The sequence below is a fragment of the Lepisosteus platostomus genome, chromosome 6 (genome assembly GCF_059453375.1).
Source record: "Lepisosteus platostomus isolate fLepPlt1 chromosome 6, fLepPlt1.hap1, whole genome shotgun sequence".
NCBI lineage: Eukaryota > Metazoa > Chordata > Actinopteri > Semionotiformes > Lepisosteidae > Lepisosteus > Lepisosteus platostomus.
The window spans coordinates 57,776,002-57,790,372 of NC_142616.1; the positions used below are offsets into that span (position 1 = coordinate 57,776,002).

Consider the following 14,371-nt stretch of genomic DNA (forward strand, 5'->3'; position numbering starts at 1 on the left):
GGGATTAGAGATATACCTACTGTATAGTGGCATGTACAGTACATCAGCATGCTTCAGCCAACAGCCAGAATGTCTTATCATAGTGAACTGTTTCTGATTTTCCATTGTATGTCTACAAAAAAAGCTGCTTGATTGACACAAACGTCAGAAAGGGGAAAAACCTTTTACTGAACATGTGTGTTACATGGACCCGGGGACTTTTCTATGGAACTGTCAACCATATGATACTTACAGATTATTTCCTTAAAACTGCAAACTGCAATCTATGATTTTATTAGGGCACCTACTAGATCACACACAAACATCACAACATACCATTGCACACTATATGAAAGTGCCTTTCGATTCCACAAAATAACCATTCTCCGAGAACGACCAAGACCAAATGTAGATCACCACACCTCCTCACCCTTTTATTCAAAAACTGCTCTGAATAAAGCACTGCCTACAATTACTTCACCTCTGTATGTTTTATCTCATAGCGAGTGTGCTTCTTCATTATTTCATCATTACATACAGTATAATACAGTATGTAATATGACATGTCACATGTTCCATGCATTTTAATACAAGTTATGAGTGGGATCCCCCAAGTGCACAATTGGCACCGCATTGCTGGGGTAGTTTGGGCATCAGTCTGCCGAGGTTTTCTTAGCCTTTAGGGAAACAAGCTTGCAGGTGCCTGTTACTTATCAGGTGTGAGAAGAACATACCTGCAGGTCCTCCTTCTCTCTGTGCAGTGCAGGAGACTGTACCCGGGTAGCTATATGACAAAAAATGCAGACTCCATTTTTTTCGAAAGCGATAACGAAATTGCGTCAGATTAATTTATTTTTCTGTTGGAAAGGAATGAACGAGATTGAGGCAAGAATCAACCCAATTCTTAGGTTGGTACACCAGAAGCTATATCTTTCAAGAGGACGAGGCAAGCAACAATTCTTATGATGCCTAGTTTTTCTAAAATTACAGCCATATACAAAGGTTAAAGGTTAAAATATTAGGAACATCCTTAAACAACTTTCTGGGCACCAGTGGGCATGCCAGTGGCATGCATTCCACAAGTTCCTGAAATGTCAATAGTCCAGTCCCATCCCATTGTCCAAGTGGGAGTACCCACTATAAATAAAGTTGAGTTGATGGCATCAGCTCTTGGAACTGAACTGTTTCTTACAAGGGGATGTGCTGGAGGCCAGACGGTAGACTCAGCCCAACCATGCATTTACTGCCACTGAAACAATTTATTTGTATCATCGGGGGGTTCCTAATATTTTAGTCAGCAAACATACAGTATTTTGCATATGTTCAATGGCGGTACTAAAATACAAACCTTTCTCATTTTCCGCAGGCACAGAATTCATAGAATCCATTTACTTATGTCATTATTAAACACTACACATCAACAATCAAAGATTCATATCCAAAGTGGTTTCATCCTGTTAATAGCACCATGGTATCATAATTATCTTTTCACATATGCATATTGCATATTCTCATCATTCTATGGTTATTGCTTAAATAGCTTTAAGCTCAAGCTTTGTGGACTATGTACTGCATAACAGTGTAGCTTATGTTCACTCAGACTCTCAGGATCTACTGTACTTTGCAGTAAACCTGAACTGCTGAATGACCGAAAATGAGAATTAGATTCTCTTAATGAGAAAAATAAAAGTTTTAAGAAGTTCACATCGCCTCTTTGTAGGATCTTGTTTTTGTAGATGAGCCTACAAAAAGTGCTTGAAAATATAACTGAGAAAGCAAACATCTAAAGTGACACATGTAAGAGTAAAATTAGGCACACTCTGTAATTATTGTAGAAATGAAACTAACTTGACTTTAGTACAGTAAGAGTGGAACTGAATTCTGTTCAACCATTCCCAAAGTGGGCATGCTATCTGTCTAAGATATCCAAGACTTGAAGGTAAGTGGCAGAAATATGCATACATGCAACTAAGCTACAAAGCAGTTTATCAGATTCATTCCAGGTTAACACAAAGGATTAAATGCATTTAGTAAGCAGTCATTACAAATCCTAATCTCTTAAGTCTAGAAGGGCATTTTTTACTTATCTGCTAGAAGTTCAAAATAGGTATTGCGGAATTTATCATTCCGACATAAAATTACTGCATATTGTCTTAAGTGATCCAGGACAGAACGCACTAGTTAGATCTGAAACCATAAAAATTCTACTCACTAGATTAAATGGTTTTATGGCACAGTGATCCAAAACCTTAATTGGATGCTATTAAACATGGATGAATGAATATCCACTAGGATCCAGTCTGTTCTAATCTTATATGAAACCAAATTGATAGTTTTACATTGAAAAGATAACAACATATAAAAAACATGGAAGTCAGATAAAAACTAGGAAAAAGGAATTTCTACCCCTGTACCCTAACAGTGCCTAAGTGCAGAAGAAGCCAGGGCAGGAAATGTATTTGTTTTTGGTGGATGTTAACAGAGGCCTGCACCTGAGGGCGTCCATTAGACAGCACAAGCCCTGAAGAGCTGTTCCACTACACAGCAAACTTATAGTAGGTCACAGCTTCTACCACTCAGGAGATATCCCACCATTCTCAGGGACTTCGGTCCATGGGCGTGTTGTCACTAAAAGGGGCTCCCTGAGAGACAGATGATTGGGTCAGAAATTATACTAATTATTTACAGAATTATGTTGGGTTTTTTTAAAAAAAAACTCTGCATTCTTTCAGGAGACTTTTTTGTCGCTCCCTGTGCCTGTGTTCTGCTGGGATATTATAAAGTCCAAGAGTAATTTGGCAGTCTTCCTGGGCCGCTCCATCACCACTGAATGGCCACAGTTCTCCAGCAGGTCCACACGGCACCCTGGAATAGCATCAGCCAAGACCGCAGCTCCAGAGACATCCACGACCTGCAAGAGAGAGAGGTGTATCAGTGGCTTCAAAGGACTTCTTCCAAAAGCAGAATTTTAGGATTTTTTTAAAAATGAATTTATTACCTGATCCTGTTTTCCCCAAATGACCTGCACAGGAGCCATGATCAGGTGCATGTTTTCCTGTAAGGAGTGTCTGGACTTTTCCCCAACGATCTCCATGAACACTGCAAGAAATGTGAAACAATGTTTGAAACACTGAGCTCAGACAAGAGCAAGGGAAGAGGAGGGAGCGTCTCTTGCAAGTTATAAAAAAATAAAACACTGCAATATCTTGCCATTACTAGAAAAGCAAAATCAAAGGTCATTACATATCATTAGTTTCAGTCGCTAGACTAAATAGTATAAAAACGACTCATTTCAAGATTTTAAACACTTAATAAGCTGTTTTATGATGGAAAAGGTGAATAATTTTGAGGAAGACTAACTTGGAATTATTTTTAAACAGACTCATAAGTACACTGAACATTATGAATACATGATTTATAACAAGGTCTATGCCATTATCCCACCATTTAAAGTGGAATTAATAATTCAAAGGAGACCGTCTGTGAGCACACTTTTAAAAGAATTAACAAGCCCAGTGACATTAATGGTTTCACTGACCTTCTCGATAGAAATCATTGTGTGGAATTCGAACATCAACCAGGCCCTGGAGAATCTTGAGTGGTAAAAAAAAACAAGTTTAAAAACCACAATATACTGTAACAATTCAATTCCTCTGCCTTCCAAGATATTCAAATCTCTCACCTCACATCACATTTCTCAGTGCTCAGAATTTAAGGGGAACTAGACTTCAACTTAGAAGACAGAGGGAGAAGATTTTATTGCACACAGCTGCCCAGAAGTGTTACTGCCATCCTGCAAATGTTTTTTCAGATTCCAAACAAAGATAAAATCATCTATAATATGAATTACTGTTACAGACGAAAACAGTTACATAATAGGATGATGATGGAAAATATTTCACCTCAAGTCTATATGTACAGGAAAGGAACACATAATTAATGGTTTTGAGAATACAGTGAATATTGTTGGTTGGAACACTTTTTTGAAACATAGCTTTTACTCTTGATTTCCCTTAGTTATTGAGTTTCTGAAATGCACTTTCAAATCAAACCATATTATTATGACCAGTTTCTTAAAAAGGGTTCATGCTTGTACTGTTTAATGTAATGCTAATATGTACTGTTTGTATATTTTTGTCAAATTTAGCCTTAAGTTATAAGGGTGAAGGATGACAATTTTTTACCAACAGGATTGTCATCGTCTTGTACGACTTAGGGTTTGATACGATCAATAACCATGGAAACTCAAATTCAAACAAAGTGCTCTTCCAGTAATGTGGGGCATCAGGTTTGTAACATGGGAATACAAGAAGTTCTTATAAATGTGCTCCAAGAGCTTTGCAGCAGAAGATACAACACCTGCTGAGGGACTTTGAACCGAACATAAGAGCACAGTTTCAGCATCTCCTCCATCTCCTCGGGCGTGGATGGGATGAGGGGAATGGCATGCACATTCTGCGTCTTCTCCAGATCCTGCAGCTGTCTCACAAATTTGCTTGGATTGGGATACTTCAGACCTGAGCAAGAGGACAGGACAGGAGGTTAGTGAAAGAGTGAATGATGAGGAAGACGAGGTGCATGGGCTGCACCTTTAGCAATCTAGGAAAAGTCATGTTTCAAAATGTTTATGCTTTTGAGTTTCTTCAACACTTTGCTGACTAACAGCATTCCTGTTGTATTAGAGCAGATTTAGTTGGTGGTTCTGCGTAATATATTTCCACCTTCAACATGAGGGCATTTGATCAGGACCAGATTGTACCTTCACAGCTGTTCTTTATCTGATCAATTGAGGCAATCAATCACAATGACCAGAATCCAGCAGTCTTCTGGCAGATTATTAGAACAACCTTTTTGGGATGGTACAGAGATAATGTAGGTCCCAACATGATATAGTAGACAATAGTAAACAGAGTAAGGAGAACACAGAATTAAAAGCAGGAGAAAGACAACAGACAGTACTGTGAGAGAGCTCCTCCTTTTCTCAACCATACAACAGAATTTGTCTAGATAACTTGAGCAAAAAAGAAAGTAACTTTAGGATTTAGGTAAGGGAGAGTAGAACTAAAGGTTTAGAAATATTTATTTCTTTTTTGTGGTTTCCACAAGGCTAGAGAAAACTCTGGCTGGTTTAGTGATGTGTTACATGGGATAGGGAAAACAGGTTCACATGTGTTTTTTTAATCTGTTTAGGGAGTCATTCAGAGAATATTCAGAAGAAGCAGGTTTCCCCCTTTCCCTTTATGGTATTAGTGCCTTAATAAATAGGCTGCATAAGAAATTTGAAAACAAAAAGCAACACGTTTATTTTAAGAACCAACGCTGAGTTCAGGCCTCCTATTGCATTACCAGCTATGCATATTAGATCATGTGCATGCTAGAATGAGTTTAGGCCTCTCACTGCATCACCACATTCGAAAAGCTGTGACAGTAGCAACCAACTGAAGCCTCAACCAGCACTTTCCCCAGACTCACCAGCTGGACAGATGAGAGTGAGGCCGCAGATGTCTGAAGGGTAGCGGGCAGCATACACTCCAGCCACATTGCCACCCATGGACGTGCCCACCAGGTGGAAGGGCTTCTTATTCAGATGGATGCTCTCTATGAACTAGCAACCAAAGGAAAACAGGTTACTTGCTCTGGGAACAAGTGCCATATTGTACCAACAAGAACAGCCAACCCTAACTGTCACAAAGTTATGACCCTAAAACAAAAACCTAAAACACACAGAAGCAGGGTTTGAGGATTATCTGGGGGAGGGGGGAGAGGGGGCCATGGCTGCAAAGGTACAAGGTAAAGATGGACATCCTCCATGTTTTGTGTAAAACCTAGGAGAAGATATGTGCTCTATCTATCTACTAAGTAAGACCCAAGTCAAATCAATACAACAGGGGTGATTGTATTTAATATTAGGTATTTAGTGGGACTGTATTAGGGGATTAGTTGGATTGTATTAGGTATTTAGTGGAGCACCACAGAGATCTATATTGGGATAATTGCTTTTCCCAATTCATACAAATTATTATGTTTCTGGTGGAGAAACAAGTAAAGGTTAATTTCATGCTGAAAAAAACAAAGAAAAAAAATATTCAGGTATGAAGAAGGCTGTTGTCACTCTTGGGACACATAATCACAACTGAGGGAGGCCTATCAGTTGTATCTACTTTTCAGCATGGAATTAACCTTTAATCATTCCTTTTTAGGAATCGTGCCTTGACACAACCCTAAGATGCATTCATTCTGAATTTCAGTAGGCTTGGTCACCATAACACAGAAAGGATATTATACCCTTGAAGTTCAAAAAAGAGGAAAGTCTGGCCTCAGGATATTGTCATATAGGAACATGTTAAGGGAGATCAATTTCCCTTAACAAAGGATTTTGAGAGGAGGTTTTATCCAAACATATAAAGCCCTCCTCCTAACATCCCATATGCACTATACAAGAACCTCTCTTATGTGCCTTTCATCCTGTCTATAGTGCTCTGTTGCAGTTCTGCACTGTCCTGCATTACCTAGACTATGTAAATCAAAAGGGAATGGCATAGACCATAGAATAAATGCCCCAGAACTACAGATGGACTGACTCTCAGACAGCAGACCTCTAAAAGGGGAGGAGAGAGGATGTACGTACCTGGTGTATTCTCCTGACCTGGCCCTCAATGGAGTAGTCCTCAGCACCAGTGCGTGAGGTGCCTTCATGCCCTGGCATATCTACACACAGCAGGTGAAGATGCTTCGGTAGAAACTGCACGGACCATAACAGTAGTGTTAAGACAGGAAAAAGCTGGCTAATAAACACTGCACTCCAAATAAAGATATTTGTTAGCTTTGAGCTGCGTATAGCAATATTTTTATAATTTCACGTTTATAATTTCAGCCCATTTACTCATGTTAAAAGCAGTACTTCCCTGCTCTTGAAAAAGCAGTCACCCTTTTAAGACACATGGGTGGTGACATGTCCAATTCAATGACCATGTTTGAGAGAAAGCAGAGTACACTTCCATTCTTATAGAGATGTTAACTGAGAAACCCCTACTGTCAAAGTAAAACGTCCTGCTCAAAAATACAATAACAGTGAACAGTTTTTGACAAGGCGCCTCATTGAAGTACACCTGCAAATAAAAAGAAGCAACTCAATTTGAATATCTCTTAGCTCTACAAAATAGCATATGGTAAATTATAACTTTTTTTTCTTCTTCATAGTGGTCTTATTTGCTTAAAGTGAAGAATTTGTATATGCCATCTTATTTAGCTAGAACACCCTGATAGGGTCCAGCTGCACCTTAACCACAGAGAGCCACATGTCCTTGTGTGCGGAGAAGCCGTGCAGCATGAGAATGGAAGGCCGGGTTCCAGGCTTTCCTCTGTAGGAGTAACAGAAGCGGTATGTCCCACTGTCAGCATACCTCACCTGAAGGCCCAGTGTTCTTCTCCAGTACCTGGGGGATCAGAGCACGGACTCCTTAGAACACATAGAGCCCCGTCATGTCATCATTGGATACAGTGAGGCTGTCCATGCTTCACCAAGACAGACAAGACACAAGCACAGCACAATCTGGCAGCTTGGCCTTAAGTACCATGTACAAGCCGACAAAGAGGCTCTCCCATGCCAATATTCATTCTTAGCCTCTTAATGGTTGTGAAGAAACTGTAGATTTCCATTGTAGGCATGCTCATTTTAATATGACACCGATATGAGCACCCTTTAACTTATACTACGTCATCTGCAGGGGCTTACGACAGCCTACAACTGAAAGATCCATACATCTAATACATAGGTACTGTACCAATCAAATGCATGACTACTCGTACTTTCTTGCTTGCTGTAACACAGGAATGCAAAAAAAACCCTGTAACTTCTTGCAAAGTTTATTTAAAAAACATGTTGGTTTGCATCTTAATTGAGAATCTTTAAAAGCAGCCATAAAGCCTTTTCTAAATGTGATATTAATCCACATTGACATTTATGCCAATAACGAGATGCCTGAATGAAAAAGCCTAAAGTGGCCCGTGTCTAGCAGATTGGAATCAGTCCCTCTGCTTGAAATTATAATAATACGCCAGTAGCTCCTCTTAGGATATAAAAGACAATTCACAAATTCCTTATGTTAGAGAGGCAGTATTGCAAGGACACCATAAAGCCGTCACCACCCACAAAATACAAACCTTAAAACACAGCATCGGCTATTTTTCCAGATCCATAACATGACGCAGTTATGAGTAGCTGTCTCTGACACTGGACAAGGTCATACAAATGCACTGTCTGCCTTTCTGTGATTTTTTCGATAGTCCATAGACTAGGCTGTGTTAAATTTATACGATAAAGCTGCACCGGTTGTGAAAAAGAGCAAAGCTTAAGGGAATGCCTCTCACAGATGAAATAAAGCCTTCTACGTAAAACGGAAAAAACTGCCATACAGAAAACAGTTTAGAATAAACAACTTTAGCGGTATCACATGGAGATTTCAGTGGGCCATGTGAACAGCAAACTGTGAAATGCTTTAAGGAAAATGAATCACTGCTTGAGATGTGCCCTGCATTGTGTTCCATTTTGCCTACATTCAATTTCCTTTCGTCTTTAAACTGGATCTGGTAAATGAATGCAGGTAATATAACCGAGCTGTGCTCTCAGTGACTTTCAGATTAACAAGAAGCGGTAATTAGCGGCACAACTGACTCTACCAGTAATAGACTTTGATGAGCGCAGAGGGCCACAAGAGGAAAGAGGCAACGAAAGCCAGGATTGGAATAGCCAGCGTCCCCCCAGCGATGACGAACATGTTCACAACATCCAAATCCATCTCCACAAAGAGCGCGGCCTGCAGAAACAAGAAAAAAACATTTCAGGCAAGACGTTACCTCCATTTCTCCATCTCTTTTAATCAATTTTTTTTAAAAAAAAGCATATTTCAAAGAAAACGCCTTGAGTTAATTTGGCATGTGGGATTTCTTATTTCTCCCTGTTGACCTTATTATACACCTTATTCAAATTTCCTTCAGATTAAAATTGCTAATTGCTGTTAAAACAACACATTATTGGAACATTAACTTGGCCTTAAAGGAGCTACTGTATGACACGGCATTATCAGCCAAGATGTTACCCATCTCAAGAAGTCCTCACCACTTGAGCTGGATGCCCGAGGTTATTTCATCTATAAAAACTAAAGAACCGTAGTTTCCATCCAGCATGTACCTCTTGCTAGCTGGGGTACAGCTGACAGGTGAGAAAATGGGGTTCTACATCCTATTATGAATGAAATGAAGACTATTTAAAAAATACAAAAGCTCATACCAGAGCAGAGTGGCTCGTCAAGTCAGAACTGTGTCTATAACCAGCACGTTACAGAGAGCAAATGACTCCTCCCCCCACATACACACACTTTTACAGCTGGGTGGACTAGAGCAACTGGGGTAAAGTACCTCACTCAAAGGTACAACAGCAGCATCTGCCCAATCTTTCAGTCTTAAATCCAAAGCTTTACACAATAATCCACTACTCTGTGATGTCCCCTAGCAGTGAGAAAATGTAATGAAAGACAAATGCGAAAGTTATTGTGAGCTTTTTCCATTGTGAAACATCCATGAATATGAATAAGGTTAACTGAGTGAGACAGGGCCCGACTAAAAAAATAATAGGTACGAATAGCAATGAAAAGCTTTTGGAAATGGAGATTTAATTTACTTTTTATCAAACACATCCTGTATTCATCCAAAAGTTATTGAGCTGTTGGGTTGAGATGAGGCTAGATGAAGTTAACCGTCCTCAATGATTTATCTCCACAAATCAATCAGTTCCAAATTTAGACATTGTCTCCTGTAAGAGAAGTCAGCTGTGGTTTATGTTTTCAACGATTAATCATAGTGTCTTTGTTTGAGAAGAATCCTGGAGGTATAACCTGAAGGTTAACCCGGGAACAGGATTTAAATTTACAAAGAACGCTTACCTACAATAAAGCATGTTGTATACATTTTAATGAAGTGTCCCAGGTTCTTGAATAATTGTGGTTCTCCAACGGAGAATCACAGTAAAGCAGAGGTCTTGCAAATGCAATGGAGCATGATGCCCTTTAAGGCAAAAGCTTTCTGACAATGTCTTTCCTACATCCAAACAGCACAGTGACAAGCACGGTTGGTCATGCAGAAGACGTTTTAAATGCAACACAACCCAGGAAAACTACTGCAAATGATGACAGAAAAAGACATATAATGCAGAGGATAACATGGACATCAGACTATCCTAAGTACACCCGTGAGTATTATAATACATACTTAAAAAATGCCCATAGGCAAAAATGTGCAGACTGAAGCAAGCATGTCATAGAAAACAGAACACAAATGTATCAAGAATACCCTCTTGAAAGTTTGAATTTCACATCACACTCTTCACTGTGCAAAGCCAGGATAGTCAAACTCATAGTCCCCAGTACACCCTAACCAATGCCTTTCACCATAACATAACAAAAAGCAAGACCAAATTTATCTCCACAAATATGGTAATTAATGCTAAAGATCTGAGGAATAATAAAAAGTTTATTCAAGTCAAAGGAGGGTACTGCAGACACAGCTTTAAATAAATCTTACAAACTCATTCAGAAGGGCTAGCTTCTTATTATTAAACAGACAATCCACCTTAGTTTATTATATAATCAGTATAGATCATTTGAAAAACAAATTAGCAGTTTTTAATTGTTTTACTGTGAAATTAATGTAATATTACAGTGTTATTTTGTTTTTATGCATGAGGTATATTAGTGATGGATTTATGTCCAAGGCAAAGGAGGCTGTGAAGGCTCAAGGGACAGAAACAAACTCTTTGTTGAGGAAGAATGAAAGAACTACAGTGTCTGCAGGTATGACTGCTGGAAATGAACGTTATGTAACTCATTGAGTATATTTCCACCTTTGTGAAATAAAGCCTATACAAGTTGAAGTAGAATCACTTCTTCTCTCAGGAAACAGATGAATGAGATCCTTGGATCGATTAACAACTAACTACCTATGGACTAGCTGGGTCACATGGCCTCCATTTGTTTGTAACCTTTCTCCTGTTCAATGAGTACTGTGGAACTAGCTTTCTGGAGCACAGCAAGCACCCTCCTATTTGAGAAATGGCCCAAAGGAACCAGCAGACAAAATGAATTCTTCAAAATTCGCCAGCATGTTTGAAACACTGCAGTTTCTAATACATGTCTAATTGCTGTACTGAACGTGGTACTATGAGTATAGGTTCACTTTATGTACATCCTCAAGTTACAATGGCTGTCCTTTATGAACACATGAAATATTGATCTGCCTAAGGCCTCATTTACAGCCGTACAGCATAATGTACAGGAGCAGTACTGTATACTTAAGAATAAAAAAGGAGATCTGGAATGATTAATGTGCATGAGAAGCACCAACATTTCATAAACAGATAAGACGAAGCTTAATCGGAGTAATGAATTTACATTCGTCATCAACGTTGGTCTCCTGTGAAAGTCACAGGCTAGTAGCATGTGACCACTGTAGAAGTAATACAAGCTGCTCTGCACTAGGCTGTAGATGTTATCTAGTGGAATTCTGTCCCAGAAAGAGGTTGGATGAGCATGTGCTTGTTCACTTGTCTCAGTACCCTAGATACCACAAGACGTTCCAGTGTTTTCCACAAATGCTCAATGGGGCTCAAATCTGGCGAGTAACTGACCCTCATCTGGCAAGGAATCCACATGCACTGTCCATCTGCATGTCAGGGTCTGTCCACAGGAAAGGTCACACATGAAATCCCAGGGCTTGATCAACGTAGCGCCGTGCAGTCAGGTTCCCATCAATCACTACAAGCAGAGTTCTGAACGGACCAGACACCTCGGTCCAGAGAGCCCACTTGGACCTCCACAGCCACACATTGGGATCTGCTGTCCCCATCACTGAGCAATTTGTCTGCGCCCTGGATACAGAACCTTTTATAAAGGAGACTTATCTTCCTCCCCTGCTTGTGGATCCACCCAAGGTGACTTAATCCAGCCCCCGACATACCGAAGACATGAAGATATTGTTCTCTTCCTAAATTGGGTACACTGGCGCTTTTCCGATGTCCTTTCTTGATTTTCTCCATGGTTAACATGCCACAGGCTAAACCGTCTTATCACCAATCGGCCATTTCTTATGCTTTGATTTAGTGATTACATAATTGAGAAAGGTATTCCAGTGTCATGATCTCTCGATCAGACGAGGACAATGACGCCAGAAAACGTTAAATCAAGATCCAAAATACGTATAACTTTTTAAGAAATTTTTTTCATACTCGGGATACTATTAGAAAAAGCCCAGTATGCTCAGATATCATCAGCAAAAAGACAATGGTTTCAAATATCAACAGAAAAGATGTGCAACGTTGCCTCTCACAAGAATGCATTACAATACAGAAACTGCTGACAACGTATGTCTCACTGTAACGGCAGTAGCGCTTAATGAAACCGCTAGTATTTCTCGGTAGATAGTAACTTCCAACTTGTGATCTTAATGCTAGCTTTATTGGGATACAGTTCGGTTCCACCAGATGACCTCGTTCATCGGAATCGTATTGCATAACTCCAGCCATTCCTGTGACGATTTCACGTCAAAGTTCAATGTTAATGTCATAAAGCTTAAAGGTGCTTCGAAACGCTGCTGACAACTTACAGAACACGAAGGCTACAACAGTTCAATATTACCCTAAAACATGCACAGTCATTCTTACCACTCAGTTTTATTAGTAATAAAAACTATTCAAGTTAAACCGGTCCCCTCGGCAAGCGCTGTATTAACTGAAATAACAAACGAATTCAAAGGCATCAACCAATTCTAGTTCGCTCTTAACTATAAACTCAACATTTTATCCTTAAATACATACGGGGTCTGTTTAAAACTACAGAAGTTCCGCTAGTACGATTTTTGTTTACAGTGCAGGTTAAAAATCATTCAGGGAAAGTTACGACAACGCGAGTCCGATTTTCACATATGAAATAGATACTAATACAAACAGTATCAACAAAAACAAACATCGTTATACACCATCACCTGCTCCGACTTAAATTCGCTTATTATCTAAAATAACATCGTTAGTCAATCGAAACGAAAATATTCTATACGAAAATAGAGCAAAGGGCTACACAAATGCCCTCATTTACCTTGCTAAATCTACACAATTACAACACCGGTCGTTTTGTAATTAATACAATACTTGCACCTGGTTTTAGAAGAGTCCCTTTACCTTTTTTTATCCTCTTCAATTTCGTGCAATGAATCACCTTCACACTAAAAAGAAAGAAAAAAGAAAATATATGAGCGGACTTCAAAACACACGAATATTTCCCAACACATCTTTTATCTATTGTGCTGATTCAAACCCCATTCTGCAGCAGTGCTATCACTTTGTTGCGACGCTTTTAAAGGGAAGTTAAGACCTGTCGGCTTTTGCCGACAAAAAACCTATCTAATGAGTTGCACGCATAAGCACAGAAGTATACAGTATTTTATTTACTTGTAAACTGAACAAACTGAATAGTAATATTACATCTCCACATACCAGAGATTATGGCAAATTACTCATCTTAATCATGATTTTTCAACGGTAGTCTATTATAACGACCACAGTTTACTGTTACTGTTTCTTTTTTCTTTTAAGTTACAGGGCAAAATTACATTGAAAAATACATTTTGTATCTGACGTTTTTAGAGATTCACGAAATAAACAGCTTTATTATTAATGAAATATTGTAAAATTCCAAACACTACTTACTGTATTATATCCCATTACTAAATTATTATCTCTTGTCGTAGTTCATTTCACATTTAAATTAAACTCATAAAGCCAAACAAAAAGTTTTCAAATCAAAGACAAGAATACAAAATGAAAGACAGACAAGATAATGTGCAGAGTGAACAAAAAAACATTATTGCTGTATTGCTATTTGGTTCTTGCAGTTCTCTTCAAAACCACCTGGAACCTATGGTAAACAGCCCCAGCCCATATATTTAACACATAAAGTCACAGATTCACGATATTACCTGCTTGAAAACAAAGTGGTTTTGAGAGTCTCAAAACCTTAATAATCTCGTGTGTAACCCAGATTCTTCAGTGCCCCCAGCAGCAGTAAAAGAGGTCCAGAAATGTCAAGGACAGGGCAGAACACAACAGCTGGGCTGAATAGACTGATATCAGGTACAGCCTGAGGAGTCAACCTCTTCCAGGCCTCTGGAAAGTTTATGTTGACCAAGGCTGACGTGATAGGTTCAGTATTCAGAACAGTGGGCGGCACTGAGGTGCAGTAGTTAGCATTGCTGCCTTGCTGTGCTGGTATTTATTTTGTATTGGCGTCCTGGCCAAATTTCCCATTGGCCCTTACCAATCATGGCATCCTAATAATCCCCATCTATG

The 14,371-nt window shown here is 39.2% G+C and overlaps 1 protein-coding gene across 5 annotated transcripts; it reads right to left on the reverse strand.

The window, feature by feature from the left end:
• Positions 1-144: 144 nt before the first annotated feature.
• Positions 145-14,155, reverse strand: LOC148661987 (monoacylglycerol lipase ABHD6-like). 5 transcript variants are annotated; one of them, XM_088636580.1, is made up of 10 exons: positions 14,002-14,155; positions 13,205-13,248; positions 8,659-8,795; positions 7,259-7,415; positions 6,608-6,721; positions 5,452-5,584; positions 4,339-4,496; positions 3,518-3,572; positions 2,978-3,078; positions 145-2,890 (listed from the first exon to the last, which is right to left on the reverse strand). In XM_088636580.1, the coding sequence occupies exons 3-10, from the start codon at positions 8,775-8,777 to the stop codon at positions 2,708-2,710; spliced, it is 1,020 nt and encodes a 339-aa protein (XP_088492706.1). In that variant the 5' UTR covers positions 8,778-8,795; positions 13,205-13,248; positions 14,002-14,155; the 3' UTR covers positions 145-2,707. The 5 variants fall into 5 exon arrangements, with proteins under 5 accessions (XP_088492706.1, XP_088492707.1, XP_088492705.1 ...); XM_088636581.1 differs by having other exon boundaries at positions 13,181-13,248; XM_088636579.1 differs by lacking the exons at positions 13,205-13,248; positions 14,002-14,155 and adding an exon at positions 11,989-12,574.
• Positions 14,156-14,371: the final 216 nt, after the last annotated feature.

Coding starts and splice junctions, on each gene's coding strand:
- LOC148661987 (XM_088636578.1), bottom strand. CDS start 11,683: ATGTGGATTCCTTGCCAGATGAGG. Junction 6,722..7,258: donor TGTGGCTCTCTGTGGTTAAG/GTGCAGCTGGAC, acceptor TGGTCCGTGCAG/TTTCTACCGAAGCATCTTCA. Junction 3,079..3,517: donor CAATGATTTCTATCGAGAAG/GTCAGTGAAACC, acceptor CATTTCTTGCAG/TGTTCATGGAGATCGTTGGG.